Source organism: Tursiops truncatus, chromosome 18 (genome assembly GCF_011762595.2).
Source record: "Tursiops truncatus isolate mTurTru1 chromosome 18, mTurTru1.mat.Y, whole genome shotgun sequence".
Lineage (NCBI taxonomy): Eukaryota > Metazoa > Chordata > Mammalia > Artiodactyla > Delphinidae > Tursiops > Tursiops truncatus.
In genome coordinates this window covers 51,242,556-51,257,990 of record NC_047051.1, presented here as the reverse complement: position 1 = coordinate 51,257,990, position 15,435 = coordinate 51,242,556, and the positions used below count along the sequence as shown (strand labels likewise).

The following is a 15,435-nucleotide window of genomic DNA, read 5'->3' as shown; positions in this document are numbered from 1 at the left end:
AGGAGGACCTAGTTCTGGACCATTTTAATTCTTATAACACTGGTGAGTAGAAAAGTGTCTGTATTGGGGATAGCATGGAGCAGAAAGTAAACCAGGCTGCTTCACGGAAGTGCTATTTGTATTGGGTCTTTAGGGATGAATAAGAGTTTGATGCGGAAGAGGACATCTCTTCTGCGCCTGTGTCCGCTCTCCTGCAAGGGGTTGCCTATTCATCAGATGTCTCAGAAGAGGTGCTGAAGGAACCATTCACTAACATCAGGGCTCCTGATGGAAAAGGTTTCCCGATTGCCCCAGCCTGAGCTGGCAAGTTTGGCTTTGGTCCGCCTCCTCTCTCTTGAGCATCCCCTGAGACTCTAGGCTCAGCCTCGCCGCCACGACCGGCGGCCTGCTGGCGAGACTGTGATTCCCAGAAGGCTAGAAGGCTCAGGAGGTGGCAGGGCTGGCCCATCATCTGTCCATTAAGCCGAGGCTTGGCGCTCCGAGGACCGGAAGGCGCGACCTCGCTTCCCTCACTGGGTCGTCTTTGTGCTGGGGGTGGGGAGGTGAGGTCTGGCCCGCCTGCCTCGGCTACGATCCCGCATTCCTTCCTCTGATTCCGGCGAACCCCTCCTTCCCGGATTCTCGAAGCCAGTGCCGCTCCCCCTTCTCCCGGGAGGACGGATCTGCCGGTGCCCCTCTGGTCGGAGTTTCCCGGGCTCTTGAGGGCGCTCTCAGCTGCTCTCTCCAGGGCCCCGCCCAAAGAAAGGGCCAGCTCTGCGGTTTCCTTTCGTTTTATTACTACTTGCGAAACCTGGCGATTAAGACGCGAAACCAACAAAGAGTTTTCTTTCCACCTTAACCTTGCACACAATCCTTTAACAAATTAATTAATCCTAATGAATTAACACTTCATTTATTTAAACGCGCTACAGTCCATGAATTAAATTTTCATGCAGTGATTAAAGGCTGTTAAAATATGCATGATTTCGTTAAAATTTTATAATAAATCAGGGCAATGTGTTACATGACAAGGCAACTATTTCCCAGTGCCTCGCAAGGGGCTTTGATTTGTGCAGGCGGCGGGGAGGAGGGGCGGCTGGCGGCGGCGCCTGCGAGCTTCGGAGCCGGGCGACAGGACCCAGCTCCGCACTTCGGCGTGTGGACTCGAGGCTTCGCGCTTTCCTCGGGGCGTCTGGACCCTCCTGGGGATCCCGCTCCTACAGGCCGAGACGAGTCTGCGGAGGGCGACGGGCGCTCGCCTCTCGGTTCCCAGAACTGCGGTCGCGGGGGCCTGGGGGTCCTCTGCGGTCCTTGTGCGCCAGCGGAGCTGCCTCCCACCAACGCGCGCGTGTGGCCGGGTGGGAGCGGCGGGCCCGCGGCTCTCCGGGGAGAGGAAGGCGACACAACTTCCATCTCGTCGCGTGGGGTCAGGGGCGGGCGTGTCTGTTGTAGAGTTGGTTTGTTCGTTGTTGTTCGTAACCTCGAAGCCCCTTCTCTGACCAGCGCGTTCTCCCTTTCTGGAAGGGGCCTGTGCGGGGCGGGAGCAGCTCTGCTTCCCTTGGGACCTAAACCACGGGGGCCCGTGGCCAAGCGTAGCGGTCCAGCATTGTCACTTGGACAGTGAAACTTGTTCTGGCAACTAGAGGGCGAGGGAGGCCATGCCCCTGTTAGGACGGAGACATAGTCCTACATCATCCCTAGGGCTTTCACAAGGTAGGTGGGTTTAAGTCCACCGAGGGGTTAGGGTGGAGATTATATATATATATATATATATATATATATATATATATACACCTAGATCTCTACAGATGTAACGCCAAGAGAGATAATGACCGGCAGTGAACTTTACTGCCGCATCATTCGGATCCCAAGTGTGTGTATCAGGGACATCTCGGAGTGGGGTGCTCGACATCCAGGAAAATGTTCCCAACGTAAGTGGCATTTGAATTAAACGGCTAGAAGAACGAAAACACTGGGTTTTCAGCGGCTTACTCGAGAACCTCCTCCGCAGGTCCCAGCTGGAAGCCTCACAGGAGCTGATCACCCCTGGCCTCAATAACTCACCCACCCCGGCCTTTGGGACCGAGGGAGACAAGCGGCCGCGGTGCGGGCAGAGCGGGGTAGAAAGGAAGGACAGTAGCCTGTGGGAAATCTCCCAGCTCTCGCCAACGAGAGCGTGGCTGTGAACTCGCGCCTCGGGCTGAGCGGTGGCACAGGGCAGGGCGACCTCCCAGGACTGCCTTGCGGGCTGGGCGGGCGAGGAGCCCAGTGCCCACACCGCGGGAGGGACGGGAACGGAATGCGCAAGGGTCAGCGCTTAGAGAGACCCGGGAGCAAAGCTGCCCAGGTTTGACGCTGGCAAGGCCGCCAGGAGGGGAAGCGAAAGCACGGCACTAGTCCCCCCTCTGTCCCACCCTTCGGACAGAGGGTGTCTGAGCGGAAGGGAGCCGGACCTCCCAAGTGCCGCCCCTCTTCCGAATACCGACACTCCCCCCCGCCCCCCTCCCAATTCTAGGCCTCCTAGTCCTCTGCTGGCCAGTTCATTCCCACCGCTTAAAACAACCCAAGCGGCCTCGGAAGCCGGCCGACTAGAGGCTCTGGCGACTTCCCCCGCGCAGGGCGCTGGCTGCGCGGTGAACGGGCCGAGTTTCTGGGCGGCAGCCGGGAGGAAACGTGGCGGCCCGCATCTGCGAGGAGCAGAGCTCCGTCTTGGGCCGCCTGGGTTTGCATGTTGTTCCAGATCCCCGCGTTTGGGCAAGAACGCGAGGCCCGATCCCCTTCTCTTGTACGCGCACAATCTCCACTCACTTCAGTGCACATTCCTCAGGACCACCGCTCCCCCCATCCTCCGCCCCCCGGCGTCCCCGAATGCGGATAGATAAATCGGGTTCAAGCTCAGAGGTGGGGCTGGGGAGAGGGAGGCGTGCAGGTAGGGGCTGCTGAGTCCAGAGCTAACTTTCCCCGCGCCGCTTCGGAAGAAGAAAGGCTGCCCAGCCAGTGGCAGCTGTGGAGGGGGCGGGGTGCTTAAAGGCGAGCAGCAGTCACCCCCAGCCGGTCCCGCCCTTGCGCTGCGCCTCTCCCGCGGGTCTTCACTCCAGCCTACCAACGTCTGCCCGCAAAGCCCGGGAAAGAGGCGCTGCGAAAGGAAATGTGAAGTGGGGCCTGCCAACGAAGGAGGAGAAAATTAATTAATGAGGGAAAGAAATGTGTTTCTGATCCAGATGATAGACTCCCTATCCCTGGGGGCGGAAATTCCTTGGAAATCAATAGCTGTGCATTCATTATCTCCCTCTTGATAAAATGCAAAGCTATGAGATCGGGTGAGGAGGGAATCTGTGTTGGTCATTAAACAGGAAGGAAAAAAAAAAAAAAAAGAAAAAACAAACCCCAACCTGCCCAGGATTCTATGCCAAGGCTCAGACCCCACGTGGGCATCACTAGCTCTGGCAGGGGCCATCTAGTTACTGCACTTGCCAAACCCGGAACACAAAGCAGTGACATTGATGGACTGAGCCCCAGTCCACCACCCTTCCCTTTCACTGCCCTGGGGAGAGTAGGGAAAGGCTTGATAAGGTCCAAGGAAGTACCGGCAGATCTACCACCGTGTCCCACTCTCTAGCCTGGGGCTGAGGCCCAGCAGGGATGTGACAGGATAATTCTCCAAGCATCATCCCCTACCCCACCCGGTATTTCTATACAATTCCCTCTCATCGCACCTGTCACACCTGTACCACAAAAACACCCCCTTCACCTGTAGCTACCCCACTCTCATAGACTGCCACCGCCCCAAGGCAGATGCCTGTATTTTATACCTCATTTTATCTCCAGTGTCTTGCCCTGGCCCAGACTGGTGCTCAAGGTAGGGTAGAAAGTAAATGAGGGAAGGATGAAATAAATGACTTTGGAAAAATTGCTGGCTGGAATCAAGATAGACAGCTCTGCATGGGGACAGCACGCCCTCTGTTCCAATCTGCATCTCCTTTTCAGGGAGAGAGGAGACCCCTTCGGCGATCTTCCTGCTTGCCCCCCACTCCCCATTGGTCCTGGCTTGCTGAACTCTCTTTGTTTTTCTCCCGGCCCTCGCCGTCTGCCTTCTCTTCCTTCCTACACACGTGTATTGTTCTATGGGGTATTTTCACTCTGTGACAAGCACCCTTCCTAAGTGCCAGGGTGGACACAGATGTGCCCTAAATGGGCTTCCAATCCATTAGTGGGGTGAGGGGGGTGGGTAATGAGATGGGAACTGTACCCAGGGCCCTATTTCTAGCCCTGGGGGAAAGTGAGACATTCTGAGCAGAGGTCTGAGCCCACCCTAAGCTGGGCAGGGACTCTGGTTGTCCTAAAAGAAGTGAACTAGGAGAGGAGTCTGGACAAGGTGATGAAGTCTTGACCTCAGGCCAGGGACCTCCCCGCTGGGTTAATTGGAGCTCTCTCAGTGTTGGAGGGTAAACCGAGATGGGCTTCTGGTACTCAGGGGCTCACCTCTCTCTCTGTCTCTGGGTCCATGTGGCCCCCAAACTGTGCTATTTGCGTTTGTTTCCCCTGCACTCTTTGGGGTCCCTAAAAGCCAGCGTTTCCCTGGGGGGAGGGGGAGACAGGATCTAGGCGCTCATCCTCTGCGGCGCCCTTCCTTCCCCCGACCCCGACCCCCCGACCCCCTAACGCAGGCGAGCTCAGGGAACCGCCTCGGTGGGTGTCAGGAAGGATTAAGTTAAGCCTGAACACCCGGTGCGACGACTACCGTAGGACTCATTCGCTCCCTCCAGCGATGTCCTGCTCGTGGTCCATTCCCCGCAGAGATAAAGTTGCACTTAGCACTCCCAAGGGACCGCGTAATGAATGGAAACGAGGCTCCTTCTCACACTAGCAAGTGAACATCCTTCTTAACTCTCCTCTCGGGCTGCGAGGGGGTGGGGGGAGGGGGAAAGGTAGAGAGAAAAGAAAAGACAGAAAGAAAAAAGAAAGAAAAAAAAAGCCGTGGTGACGCCTCTGGGCTCTTCTTGGAATTTGAGTAGGGAGCGTGTCCGCTAAATACGCACGCGTTTATCCAAAGAAAAGATCCAAGGCGAACGTAAATTTAGGTTTATAGAAATGAGATCTAATCTTTAGCGGAAATACAGACCTCCTTGCTGTGGGAGAGACCAGAAAGATTATTTATCTGATCTCTGCCTCCCCTACGCAGCCCCTTGCAGTTCTCCAGCTCTCTCGCTGCAGATGTGATAACATCTGGGCTGTTATCACCCCGGGCAAGGGCTGAGTCCCTGGGGACTCGGGCACCTGAACTATGGTTCCCCGGGAGGCCCTTGATCTGCCTGCCACATAAGGGCCACATAGCAGGTTGGCTAATTGATTTATTCTTCTTACGTTTTGATTTCACAATAATAAAAAATAAATAAAGCCTGGACCAGAGCTTGGGCCCCGTTCTTTTAAGTTGGTTTGAATTAATATTTTAATCACGCTTTCCTATAAATTGGCTTGATTCTGTTCCCTACTGAAGAAAAAAAAATGTGTGTGTATATATATACACATCTATACATCTGTATGTATATCTGTATCTGGGGGGCGGGGGCGGGCGGGTGGTGGGCAAACAAGCCAAAACGATGGAAGGGAAAATAAAGTTCTCTTCAACATCTTATTCCCTTTTCTCTGAAGCTATTTCCTTTTCCTGGAGTTTCCAACATAAAGTGTGTGTGTGTGTGTGTGTGTGTGTGTGTGTGTGTGTGTGTGTGTGCGCTGAAGAGAGGTAAGGATCCCAGCTACACCCTGTTAACTATTTTTCCTTTTGATTACAAGAAGCCTCAGATCATCCGGAGCTCGTTTGAAATGTGGGTTTGTACACGGTTAAAGGAGACAAACAATAAGAGAAATGCACAACTTCATTTCAACAACCAGCCGTTCCCTAGTAGAAAGCACACGCTCCTTGTGGCTCCTAAGTGGCTGTCACTGTCGGTGCCTGACACACTTATAGTCACAACAACAACAACAACAACAAAGTATGCGGAGGAAATTAAATCATATGGAAATCAATAGCATCTGACTGCTTCAAACAAATGTCTGTCACCGCGATTATTCATTCTCCAGGAACCTATTTATAAACCATGAAAGAAACAGGTTCTTGCCGCAAAAGACAGCACCTTCTGCATTTCTGTGTTATTTATACTGCATACAGAAGAATGCGCGGGCATAATTTAACATACAAATGCCCAGCTGTATACATTATATAACTGCTTGTTAGACGTCCCGGAGAGGAGGTGTGCCTAAGTAATGCGCATATATTCAGGGCTTGCGATCGGGGTGAGGGTGTGGAGGAGGGAGGGAAACCACCCAGGGGCTGGTGAGCATCGTCTTTCTCCCCCTAAAAGATGCCTACCCTCAAACAATAGCTGGCCCTTTTGATCTTTCCAGACCCGCGATGGGAAAGGTGAGAAGTGCAGTGCGCATGTCCGGGTAGCTACAGGTGCATCACCTGCGCTGTCCTTGCTGGTGGTCACTATAAGAGCGGCTCCCACGCGCGGGTCGCGGCCGGGAGAGAGCGCGCGCGCGCGCAGACGCACGGCGCCGCCGAGAGGGAGAGCGCGCGTCAGATAGACAGAGACAGCTGATGCCTGTCAGCGCGGCGGGCCTGCGAGCTCTCGCGAGAGCTCCCCGGACCGGCCGCGAGAATTGGGGCTCAGGTGTAAGAGGAGTGCATCCCGTCGGCGCACGGGGCTAGAGCTCTCGGAGAAGTGGGATCGCGAGGCCGGTGCGCGACGGTCTGCGCGGTCAAAGCAGCGCCGGGCGGCAGCGGCGGCAGCAGAAGCAGCAGCGGCCCCCGGCGCGTCCGCCGCCTCCGCGCCGACAGCCGCCGCGGCTGCAGCCTCCGAAGGGAGGCCGGGGGAGCCGGCGTGCGCACTTTCCCGCGGACTTTCGGAGTGTTTGTGGATTTACTTGCCAAGCCATCAAGATGATGTCCATGAACAGCAAGCAGCCTCACTTTGCCATGCATCCCACCCTCCCTGAGCACAAGTACCCGTCACTGCACTCCAGCTCCGAGGCCATCCGGCGGGCCTGCCTGCCCACGCCGCCGGTAAGCGCCCCATGCACGCGGACCCGGCCCGCGGGCCCGCCCCCTCCCCGTCTCCGAGACGCTGCATGTCGGGTGCTGATGTATGTACAGGTCCCGGTGCGGGGATTTGCGGGCAGGGAGTTTTAGAAGAGTCCCGCTGCGAGGCAGGCTTCGTACAGTGGAGCTTAGTGTCGTGTTCCCGTCGCCTCTGCCTCCGTGTCGGGCGCCGGCGATCGGAGTGGGGAGCACTGGGGCCATGAGTCTCGACTTCCCTCCACTCTTTCCTGTTAATTTCATGCCTTGGAAAGGCGTTTTCTGTGCGTGTTCGGGTGCGTGACACGGGTCCCCAGCTGCGAGTTACATCTGCACTTCTTCTTTCCCCCTCCTTTTCCGTCTCCCACGCCCGTCCCCGGAATGTGTTCCTGTGTCCCCCTCTCCTCCGCATCTGCCCCTCTCCTCACACTCCCGTCCCTTCTCATCTGACCCCCTGTCTCGTCCCCAATGTGTCCCTATTCTGTCTTTCCCGGTCTCCACTATCCCCACCCTCGTCGTTATTATTTTGCTTGCTTTGTGTTGGCCTTTTGCTTGTACTTTCCGGCTTGTGTGTGGTTGTTCTGTGTTTTTGCTTTTTTTGGTTTTGTGGTTGTTTTTTTTTTTTTTTTGGTTTGGTTTGTGTCGCCTGCAGCTACAGAGCAACCTCTTCGCCAGCCTAGACGAAACGCTGCTGGCGCGGGCCGAGGCGCTGGCGGCGGTGGACATCGCCGTGTCCCAGGGCAAGAGCCACCCGTTCAAGCCGGACGCCACGTACCACACGATGAACAGCGTGCCATGCACGTCCACGTCCACCGTGCCGCTGGCGCACCACCACCACCACCACCATCACCACCAGGCGCTCGAGCCCGGTGACCTGCTGGACCACATCTCGTCGCCCTCGCTCGCGCTCATGGCCGGCGCGGGCGGCGCGGGCGCGGCGGGCGGCGGCGGCGGCGCCCACGACGGCCCGGGGGGCGGAGGCGGCCCGGGGGGCGGCGGCGGCCCAGGCGGTGGCGGCCCCGGGGGCGGCGGCGGCCCGGGCGGCGGCGGCCCGGGGGGCGGCGGCGGGGGCCCGGGCGGCGGGCTGCTGGGCGGCTCGGCGCATCCGCATCCGCACATGCACGGCCTGGGCCACCTGTCGCACCCGGCGGCGGCGGCCGCCATGAACATGCCGTCGGGGCTGCCGCACCCCGGGCTGGTGGCGGCGGCGGCGCACCACGGCGCGGCAGCGGCGGCGGCGGCGGCGGCGGCGGCCGGGCAGGTGGCGGCGGCGTCGGCGGCGGCGGCCGTGGTGGGCGCGGCGGGCCTGGCGTCCATCTGCGACTCGGACACGGACCCGCGCGAGCTCGAGGCGTTCGCCGAGCGCTTCAAGCAGCGGCGCATCAAGCTGGGTGTGACGCAGGCCGACGTGGGCTCGGCGCTGGCCAACCTCAAGATCCCGGGCGTGGGCTCGCTCAGCCAGAGCACCATCTGCAGGTTCGAGTCGCTCACGCTCTCGCACAACAACATGATTGCGCTCAAGCCCATCCTGCAGGCGTGGCTGGAGGAAGCCGAGGGCGCGCAGCGCGAGAAAATGAACAAGCCCGAGCTCTTCAACGGTGGCGAGAAGAAGCGCAAGCGGACTTCCATCGCCGCGCCCGAGAAGCGCTCGCTCGAGGCCTACTTCGCCGTACAGCCCCGGCCCTCGTCCGAGAAGATCGCCGCCATCGCCGAGAAACTGGACCTCAAAAAGAACGTGGTGCGGGTGTGGTTTTGCAACCAGAGACAGAAGCAGAAGCGGATGAAATTCTCCGCCACTTACTGAGGGGGATGGGAGGTACCGGGCGGGGCAGATCGGGGAGCCGAAGGGCATTTCGAGGGGCTTTCCCCGGGCCTGTTTCCCCCCGGATTTAGAGTGTCCGTTGTCCTGCTTGCATTTGGGGAGCCCCTCCTCGAGCGTTCGCCTCCACCTCCTCTCTGCTCTCCCTGCCCTTACCCTCCCCAGCCTAGAGGACTGGGGTGCAGGGTGTGGACACCAGAGAGAAGGGCGGGGGGAGAAGAGGGAGCATTTGTGAGAGTGGGGGAGTCGGGGGAAGGAAAGCGGAGAGTGGAAGAGGGGTTGTGAGGGGCAGGATGTCTCTGGGGGTGAGGGTGGGGGGAGACTCGGGAAGGGTAGGGAAATTGACTGATTTTGACCAGAGACACTTATCAAAATCTCCTGGGGACCAAGGAGCTATGTACAAAAAAACCTACCAACCACCAAAAACTAGACAAATAAAGACAAAAGAAAACAAAACAGAACAAAAGCAAAGAAAAAAATGCTTTAGAAATTTAACTCCGGAGAGTCGTGTTCTGCAGCTTCATTCCCCCCTCCTCCCCTGCCCCCGCAAGGAAGAGAAAAAAGAGCACCACGTTATTACTATCGCCCAGCCCTACACACAGGAACTGAGTCAAAGACCGAACACCAGACGAACCGGAAGGTGAAATTCTGGGTAGCAAAGCTAGTTGTTCTGTTTGTGTGTTTAATTTAATCTTTCCTCTAAGTCTTACCTACACCCCATCCAAGTCCTCTTTGATTTATTTTCTCTTTTCCAATGAGACTCCGACGGCTGCTCTCCATTTCCAGAAAGTGAGTAGGGTCACAGCTGAAAGGGGTGGCGGGTGGCTACTTGTTTAGGTGAAGTCCAAGTTTTCCAGTGACCCAGCCTATACTCCTGTGGCCTGATAGGTCAGATGGGGGTCTTTAGGGAGAAAGAGGCATAGTCTTTGGGCTGACTAAAAAGCAGAATTTAGAGGCTCCGAAATAAATATTTTATTCTAGGAAAATAGAACAATTTTAACCAGGTTTTTACTCTTTCCATTTTTGCTCTCATATCTAAGATCTAGAAAACAGACCATCTCAAACTAAGCTTTCCCCCGCTTCCCACTCATAGAACTTGCTTGCCCTTTCATTTATTTTTCTCAGTGGCTTATTTTAAACTATCTACTTTTTTTTCCCCTGTTGATTCAAATAGATTGATGGGGTGGCAGACAGTAGGAGAGATACGCTGTCCCATTTTCTCCACAGAACAGGACCCATCTTGCTCTTCTAGGTCCCCTTTCTTCTCTCTTGGAGAACATGAAATCGTTGAAATATTGAGAAGTTTCTGCTTTCACTTGGAGCAGGACTTGGCTGTGAGAAAATCAACTAAATCCCAGATGAGAGGAAGACGGGTTTAAAGCCCTCCATTTATTTCAAAAAGGTCTGCATGTTGGGAGCGGGGGGGAAGCAGAACAACTGTTTCATTATTATTATTATTAAATTATTATTATTATCCAAAAGTAATTTATTGCTGGGGATAAATGTTGGGGAGCAAAAACTTTAATTTGCACTATCAGTCTCCCAAATAGAAAATCATGTATAGTATTTCATAGTAATAATCAAGGTACTTTATGAAACTACTGATGGATTAAAAAAAGAAAAAAAATTGAAGGTGGTTAGGTAAAATGCCTGCTTGGTGCACAAGACACTCTTTTGATCTCGGGTGGAGATGGTTTATTACCGTCCTTTAATAAGAACTAAAAAATTGAAAACAGAACAGATGAGAAAAGAAAAAACCTGCCATTTAACAAGACTGAAATCATGCATGATCTGAAAGGTGCAGAAAGAAACACAACTAGGTCTCACTCTGGTTAGGCATTATTTATTTAATTACATTGTTTATCATTGTTTGCAGCGCAAACATTCTATGCATTTGAAACTGAGCACTAAACTGGGCTAGCTTTCTGATAGACCGTTTTGTGGATAGTGTGATTTCACAGTCTACTGCCTGTTTTCACCGAAAACACAACATTCTTGTCATATTCTTGTATTTAGAGGAAAAGGAAAAAAGGAAGATTACTGTAAATATTTTCTTTAATGCACACACTCACACAGTGGTTACGAACTGCCAGTGTTAATCCTGAAATGCCTCACGGATTGATCTACCTGTCCATGTATGTCTGCTGAGCTTTTTCCTTGGTTATGTCTTTGCTCTATTATCTTCCCCTCCTCCCCACTTCTATCAGAACCACTTCTGTGCGCCAAAATACAACAGGGGGATATGTCCCAGTACACTTACAAATAAAATATAACTGAAAGAAGAGCAGTTTTATGATTTGGGTGCATTTTTGTGTTTATACTGGGCCAAAGTCCTGGGAGAGCCGGTCAACAAATGAGACTCAATTCAACCAAAAATACAGGGAAGGGGAGGACGTTGAAAGGGAGGTGAAAAGAGGGGAAAGGATGAGAATGATGTATTTTTCTGCTGAATCAGAATTCACTTTCAGATAACTCATGTGAAAGCGGTGCTCTGAATAAAATGAATTCTCTATTAGTTGCCTGTGTTTATCAAAGTTTTCTTTTTTTTTTTAACTGCAGAAATCCTTCAAGCACAGCCCTCGCTTCAGAGTGGTGGAAGGTAATAAATAACCACGCACTCTCAAAATATTTAAATCAAGGTTCGGTGCAGAGGCATTTGGAGGTTTGTATGTGTTGTTCTAGCCTAAAAACGTTTCTAAGAAAATGTTGTAACTAAATGACTTTTATTTGGAGTTTAACAAAAACCATCCACTGATCTGTCCAGCCATGGTGTCAAATGCCTCTGTTCATTTGGAACTTTAGTGTGCCACCTACTGCTCCAGAGGGACCAGAGATTCTCTGTTGGTGACCCGGGACTAGATCAGATGCCAAATGTAAAAAGTTTCTTAATAGCTGGGATTATATCTTCTGAAGTCATCCTACTTTAGCCAAATCTTTTTAATTTCACCGGCAAATCTGTGAAACAAAATGCTTGATGTTCAAAAAAGAAGAGTACATTTAAAAAGCTGTGATTTTAAACAATTGTTAATGTTTTAAAAAAATCACTAGAGGTATTTTTAAAATAGATCTCTTCCATCAAAATTGATTTGTTTCTGTTGTTATTAACTTGAAATGTCATCAAAGTTTTAAATAAAATACATTTGTTTAAAAAAATACCCACGTAATTTTATAGAAAAGTATGACCGGATTTCATTGTTGGAGAACCAGGAATGAACAAATAAACAGATTTACAAAGGCTGTTTTTTAAAAAAAATCTGCCCCGAACGGAAATGTTGCAGGCAAATATATTTGTATTATATAATGATGACTAATGTATGTAATAAGAACTAAGCATTTGTTTTGTATTAAGTAAAATCCTTACCAAATAAAGAGAAGACAATATTATGTTAATAAAACATATTATGAAAATACATGCTTTGCAGAGTTTCCTATTTTACGTAGTAGGAAGCTGTGCAAAACAAAACAGGAAATGCCTTGCTATCTAGTGACTGAATCTGTGTACTGCCTGAAGGAATATTAAGACTATTCTAAGATACCTTTGTCAATTCACGAACAAACAAACAAATAAACAAGTTAACAAACATCCTCCTGGAGAGAGTGCTAAGGCTCGCTACTCAGTGGTAGTTAACCTTTCAAAGTTTTCTGGTTCTGAAGAACGGAACTTCAAGTGAATTCTGGCACTAGTCAGTGGGTGGAAAGAGCGTGGCTCCGGTTCTTTTAAATAATCTAAAAATAAGTTGGAGTGGGAAAATTGTGCTCTGTTTGCATTTCAGCTTCTCAGGAAATGCAGGCGGTGGTGGAGTAGGAAAGGCAAAAGAAAAGTAAGCATAAAATGCATCTACCACGTTTAAGCCACCCATTCGTTTTAAATTTTCTCTTTTCCCCAGTCCTAGCTCCGGGTCCCGCTACTTCTGTAGGTCTAGGAAATGATGTCCTCAAGACGCTTCAACTAACTTAATAGATTTTTGTTTAATGCGTGTTCTGAAATTGCTCTCAACTTCGATTACACCCTCATAAATAAACCGTAGGCACCCACTGACGTGATTGTATCGAGTTTTAATTTCTTGTGGTATTAAGATGACTTCGGTCCGGTTCCTACACTTGGCCGCGCCAAGAGAGGACAGGGCGCCCTGGGCCGAGGACTCATCTGGCCAGCTCCCGCCCTCAGCCCCTTGCCCCGTCTCCCCGGTCTTTCCGCCAACCTAGCCTGAAAAATCCCTACCCCATCTTTCACTTGGATGGGCTTTCATAGTCGAATCCGTGAGGTAGGAATTGTGACTTCTGACCTGGCTAAAAGCAGCGTTCCCCACCCCATTCGAATGGCCTTGGTGGCCGGCGAGGTGATAAAGGTGACGACCACAGTTATTCTCTGGTGTGGTTTTGCTGATGGGTGTTACTGCCGCTGCAGTCTTAGCCCCAGTCCTCGCGAGCGGTTCCAGAGGAGAACGCAAGCTTAATTGATTTTTAAAAAATAGCAGCCTAATTCTAAATCTCACGGGGGGCCTCTTTCCCACCTGCGAGATAAGCCTTGTCGCAATAATTACATTATTTAATATTTGATCAAACCTTTGCGCCACCGCGGCGGGAGGGGCCGGGCCGCCTCACGCCCTCCGGGGGCAGCGGGCAAGCGGCTCTGCCCGAGCCGGACCGGGCACGTGCGGCGGGGGCGCGCGGCCGCCCCGCTCGGGTTGGCTTGCCCTTTGAATAATTCATGGCCTGAGGATTCTGGAAATTAATAAAATGAAGGATAACAAGAAGCTAATTAAAAACTTTCGTAATTGTTGTCAAGTCAGCCTGGTGAAGAGATTGGGCAGCTCTCCCTCTCCCCCTCCCCGAAATCCGGTGGCTCCGTAGGGCGGGGCGCGGGCCCGGAAGGGCCTTGAAACTGGAGCGGCCGAACGCTCCTGCGGCTCCCGGAGTGATTTCGGAGGCGGCCTCGTGGTGCTGCTCCCTCCCCTCCAGTCTCTCAGGCTAGACTTCGGACTTAGGAGCGGGTGCCGTTTCAAACCACAGGCAGAGCTGACTGGGTCTGAATCTGCAGCCAGGAGGGGAACCGCTCTCCCCCGACCCAGGCAAGGTTCCTGACCCCCTGGAAACACCCACCCAACCCTGGCCGCCCGCGCGGGGAAACCCCAGCCCCCTAGGCGTGCGAGCCGCGGCCCAGCGACCAGGTACGCTGGGTCTGTGCCCCTCCGCCGCCTGCCGCGACTCGCGGCCCGGAAGCTTCCAGCTGCCGGGAGCCTCAGCTCCTCTCGAACGGTGGGACAGCTACCGCCTACCGGCCCTGGCCGGGGCTTAGCCAGGCCGTGAATAACCGGAGCGGTCAAACGCTCGAGTGCCCAGCGTCCAGCGCGCGTGCGCAGGCGTGACCGGCGGGGTACGGACCGCTGGGAGCGCCGCGCGGACGGGGCGCGCTCCGAGTGCGCACGGTGCGCGCCGAGCTCGCGCAAGCGCGTTTTGTGTGCGGCGTCACCTCAGAGAATTGAGCTGGAGCCCCGCAGCTGGTAATTAAGTGCTCCCGAATGTTCTTTCCCATCCTGTAAGGGCTTCTGAGGGCGTCCTGCGAGAAAAGGGAATGGACCAGTATCTCGTAGAGGTTAAAAATACTCCCCTCCCCACAGTTTGCCTACGTCAACAGACGTCCTAAACACCACAAAACTTACAAAACTGGTTGACATTTTTTGGCAAGAACTGGGAGCAATAAGGTCTCGGCTTTTGTTTTGTTGTTAGGGTGCACACCAACAAAGCCCTGCTACGAATTGGACCTTACACCTGGCGCGGGAGGAAGGCTGGCCGCTGGGCGTTAGTCCCGGGGAATTCCGTAGAGTCCTGGATCGCAAAACGGAGGATGAAAATCTCGGTTTCGAGAGAAGTTGGCAAAGCTCAAGCCAGGGGACCAGTGTCCTGCTGCTGCAGCCCCAGGGGAGGGGCTAGGAGCGCCTGTCTCCCATCTGTTGCCCCAAGCCCGAGGGCCCCGGAGGTCTCTTCCTTCCGATTTAGAAAGCGAAGAGAATGGGAAAAAAGAAGAAAAACTAAAGAAGCGTGGAGAGAAGTGGCAAAAGGAGGGATGGAGAAGGAAGAGAGGCAGACTCCTTGCATTGATTAGGTAAAGCGAATTACAAACCAAAGTTTGGTAACTCTTGACGCGTGGCTTCAGTGAAGCATAATGCACACAAACTTTTGTAGGCATGGATCAGAATAAAACAAAGTGTTGACAATTTCCAGCCGCGAAAATTCTCTTACACCAGTCTTTCCCTCCCCCCCGCCCCTCCCTCGCCAAGTGTTGACAATAAACATTTAATGAAGGCTGGGACCCGGCTGTCTCCAGCCAGTGTCTGAATACTTTAAGCAGACCATTAGCACGGCTTCTTCCACTTCAAACATCGCGCGCTACACTCTAACATTTTATATATATATATATATATATATATATATATATATATATATATATATATATACAAAGTGTGAGACAAATAGTATGTTTATACGAATATCTTAAGTGGTGTGCAGTAGTTCTGATACCCCCTGTACATATTAACAGAAACCAACGCATTGTAGA

The 15,435-nt window shown here is 52.9% G+C and overlaps 1 protein-coding gene across 3 annotated transcripts; it reads left to right on the top strand.

The window, feature by feature from the left end:
• Nucleotides 1-6,679: 6,679 nt before the first annotated feature.
• POU4F1 (POU class 4 homeobox 1) lies at nucleotides 6,680-11,391 on the top strand. Of its 3 annotated transcripts, none has more exons than XM_033843674.2 (2): nucleotides 6,680-7,045; nucleotides 7,710-9,149. In XM_033843674.2, exons 1-2 carry the CDS (start codon nucleotides 6,923-6,925, stop codon nucleotides 8,859-8,861), a joined length of 1,275 nt encoding a protein of 424 aa, XP_033699565.1. In that variant the 5' UTR covers nucleotides 6,680-6,922; the 3' UTR covers nucleotides 8,862-9,149. The 3 variants fall into 3 exon arrangements, 1 of the variants encoding a protein (XP_033699565.1); XR_004523092.2 differs by lacking the exon at nucleotides 7,710-9,149 and adding an exon at nucleotides 10,129-11,391 and having other exon boundaries at nucleotides 6,944-7,045; XR_004523091.2 differs by lacking the exons at nucleotides 6,680-7,045; nucleotides 7,710-9,149 and adding exons at nucleotides 9,158-9,665; nucleotides 10,129-11,391.
• The last annotated feature ends 4,044 nt before the right edge of the window (nucleotides 11,392-15,435 follow it).

Coding starts and splice junctions, on each gene's coding strand:
- POU4F1 (XM_033843674.2), top strand. CDS start 6,923: ATGATGTCCATGAACAGCAAGCAGCCTCACTTTGCCATGCATCCCACC. Junction 7,046..7,709: donor CCTGCCTGCCCACGCCGCCG/GTAAGCGCCCCA, acceptor TGTCGCCTGCAG/CTACAGAGCAACCTCTTCGC.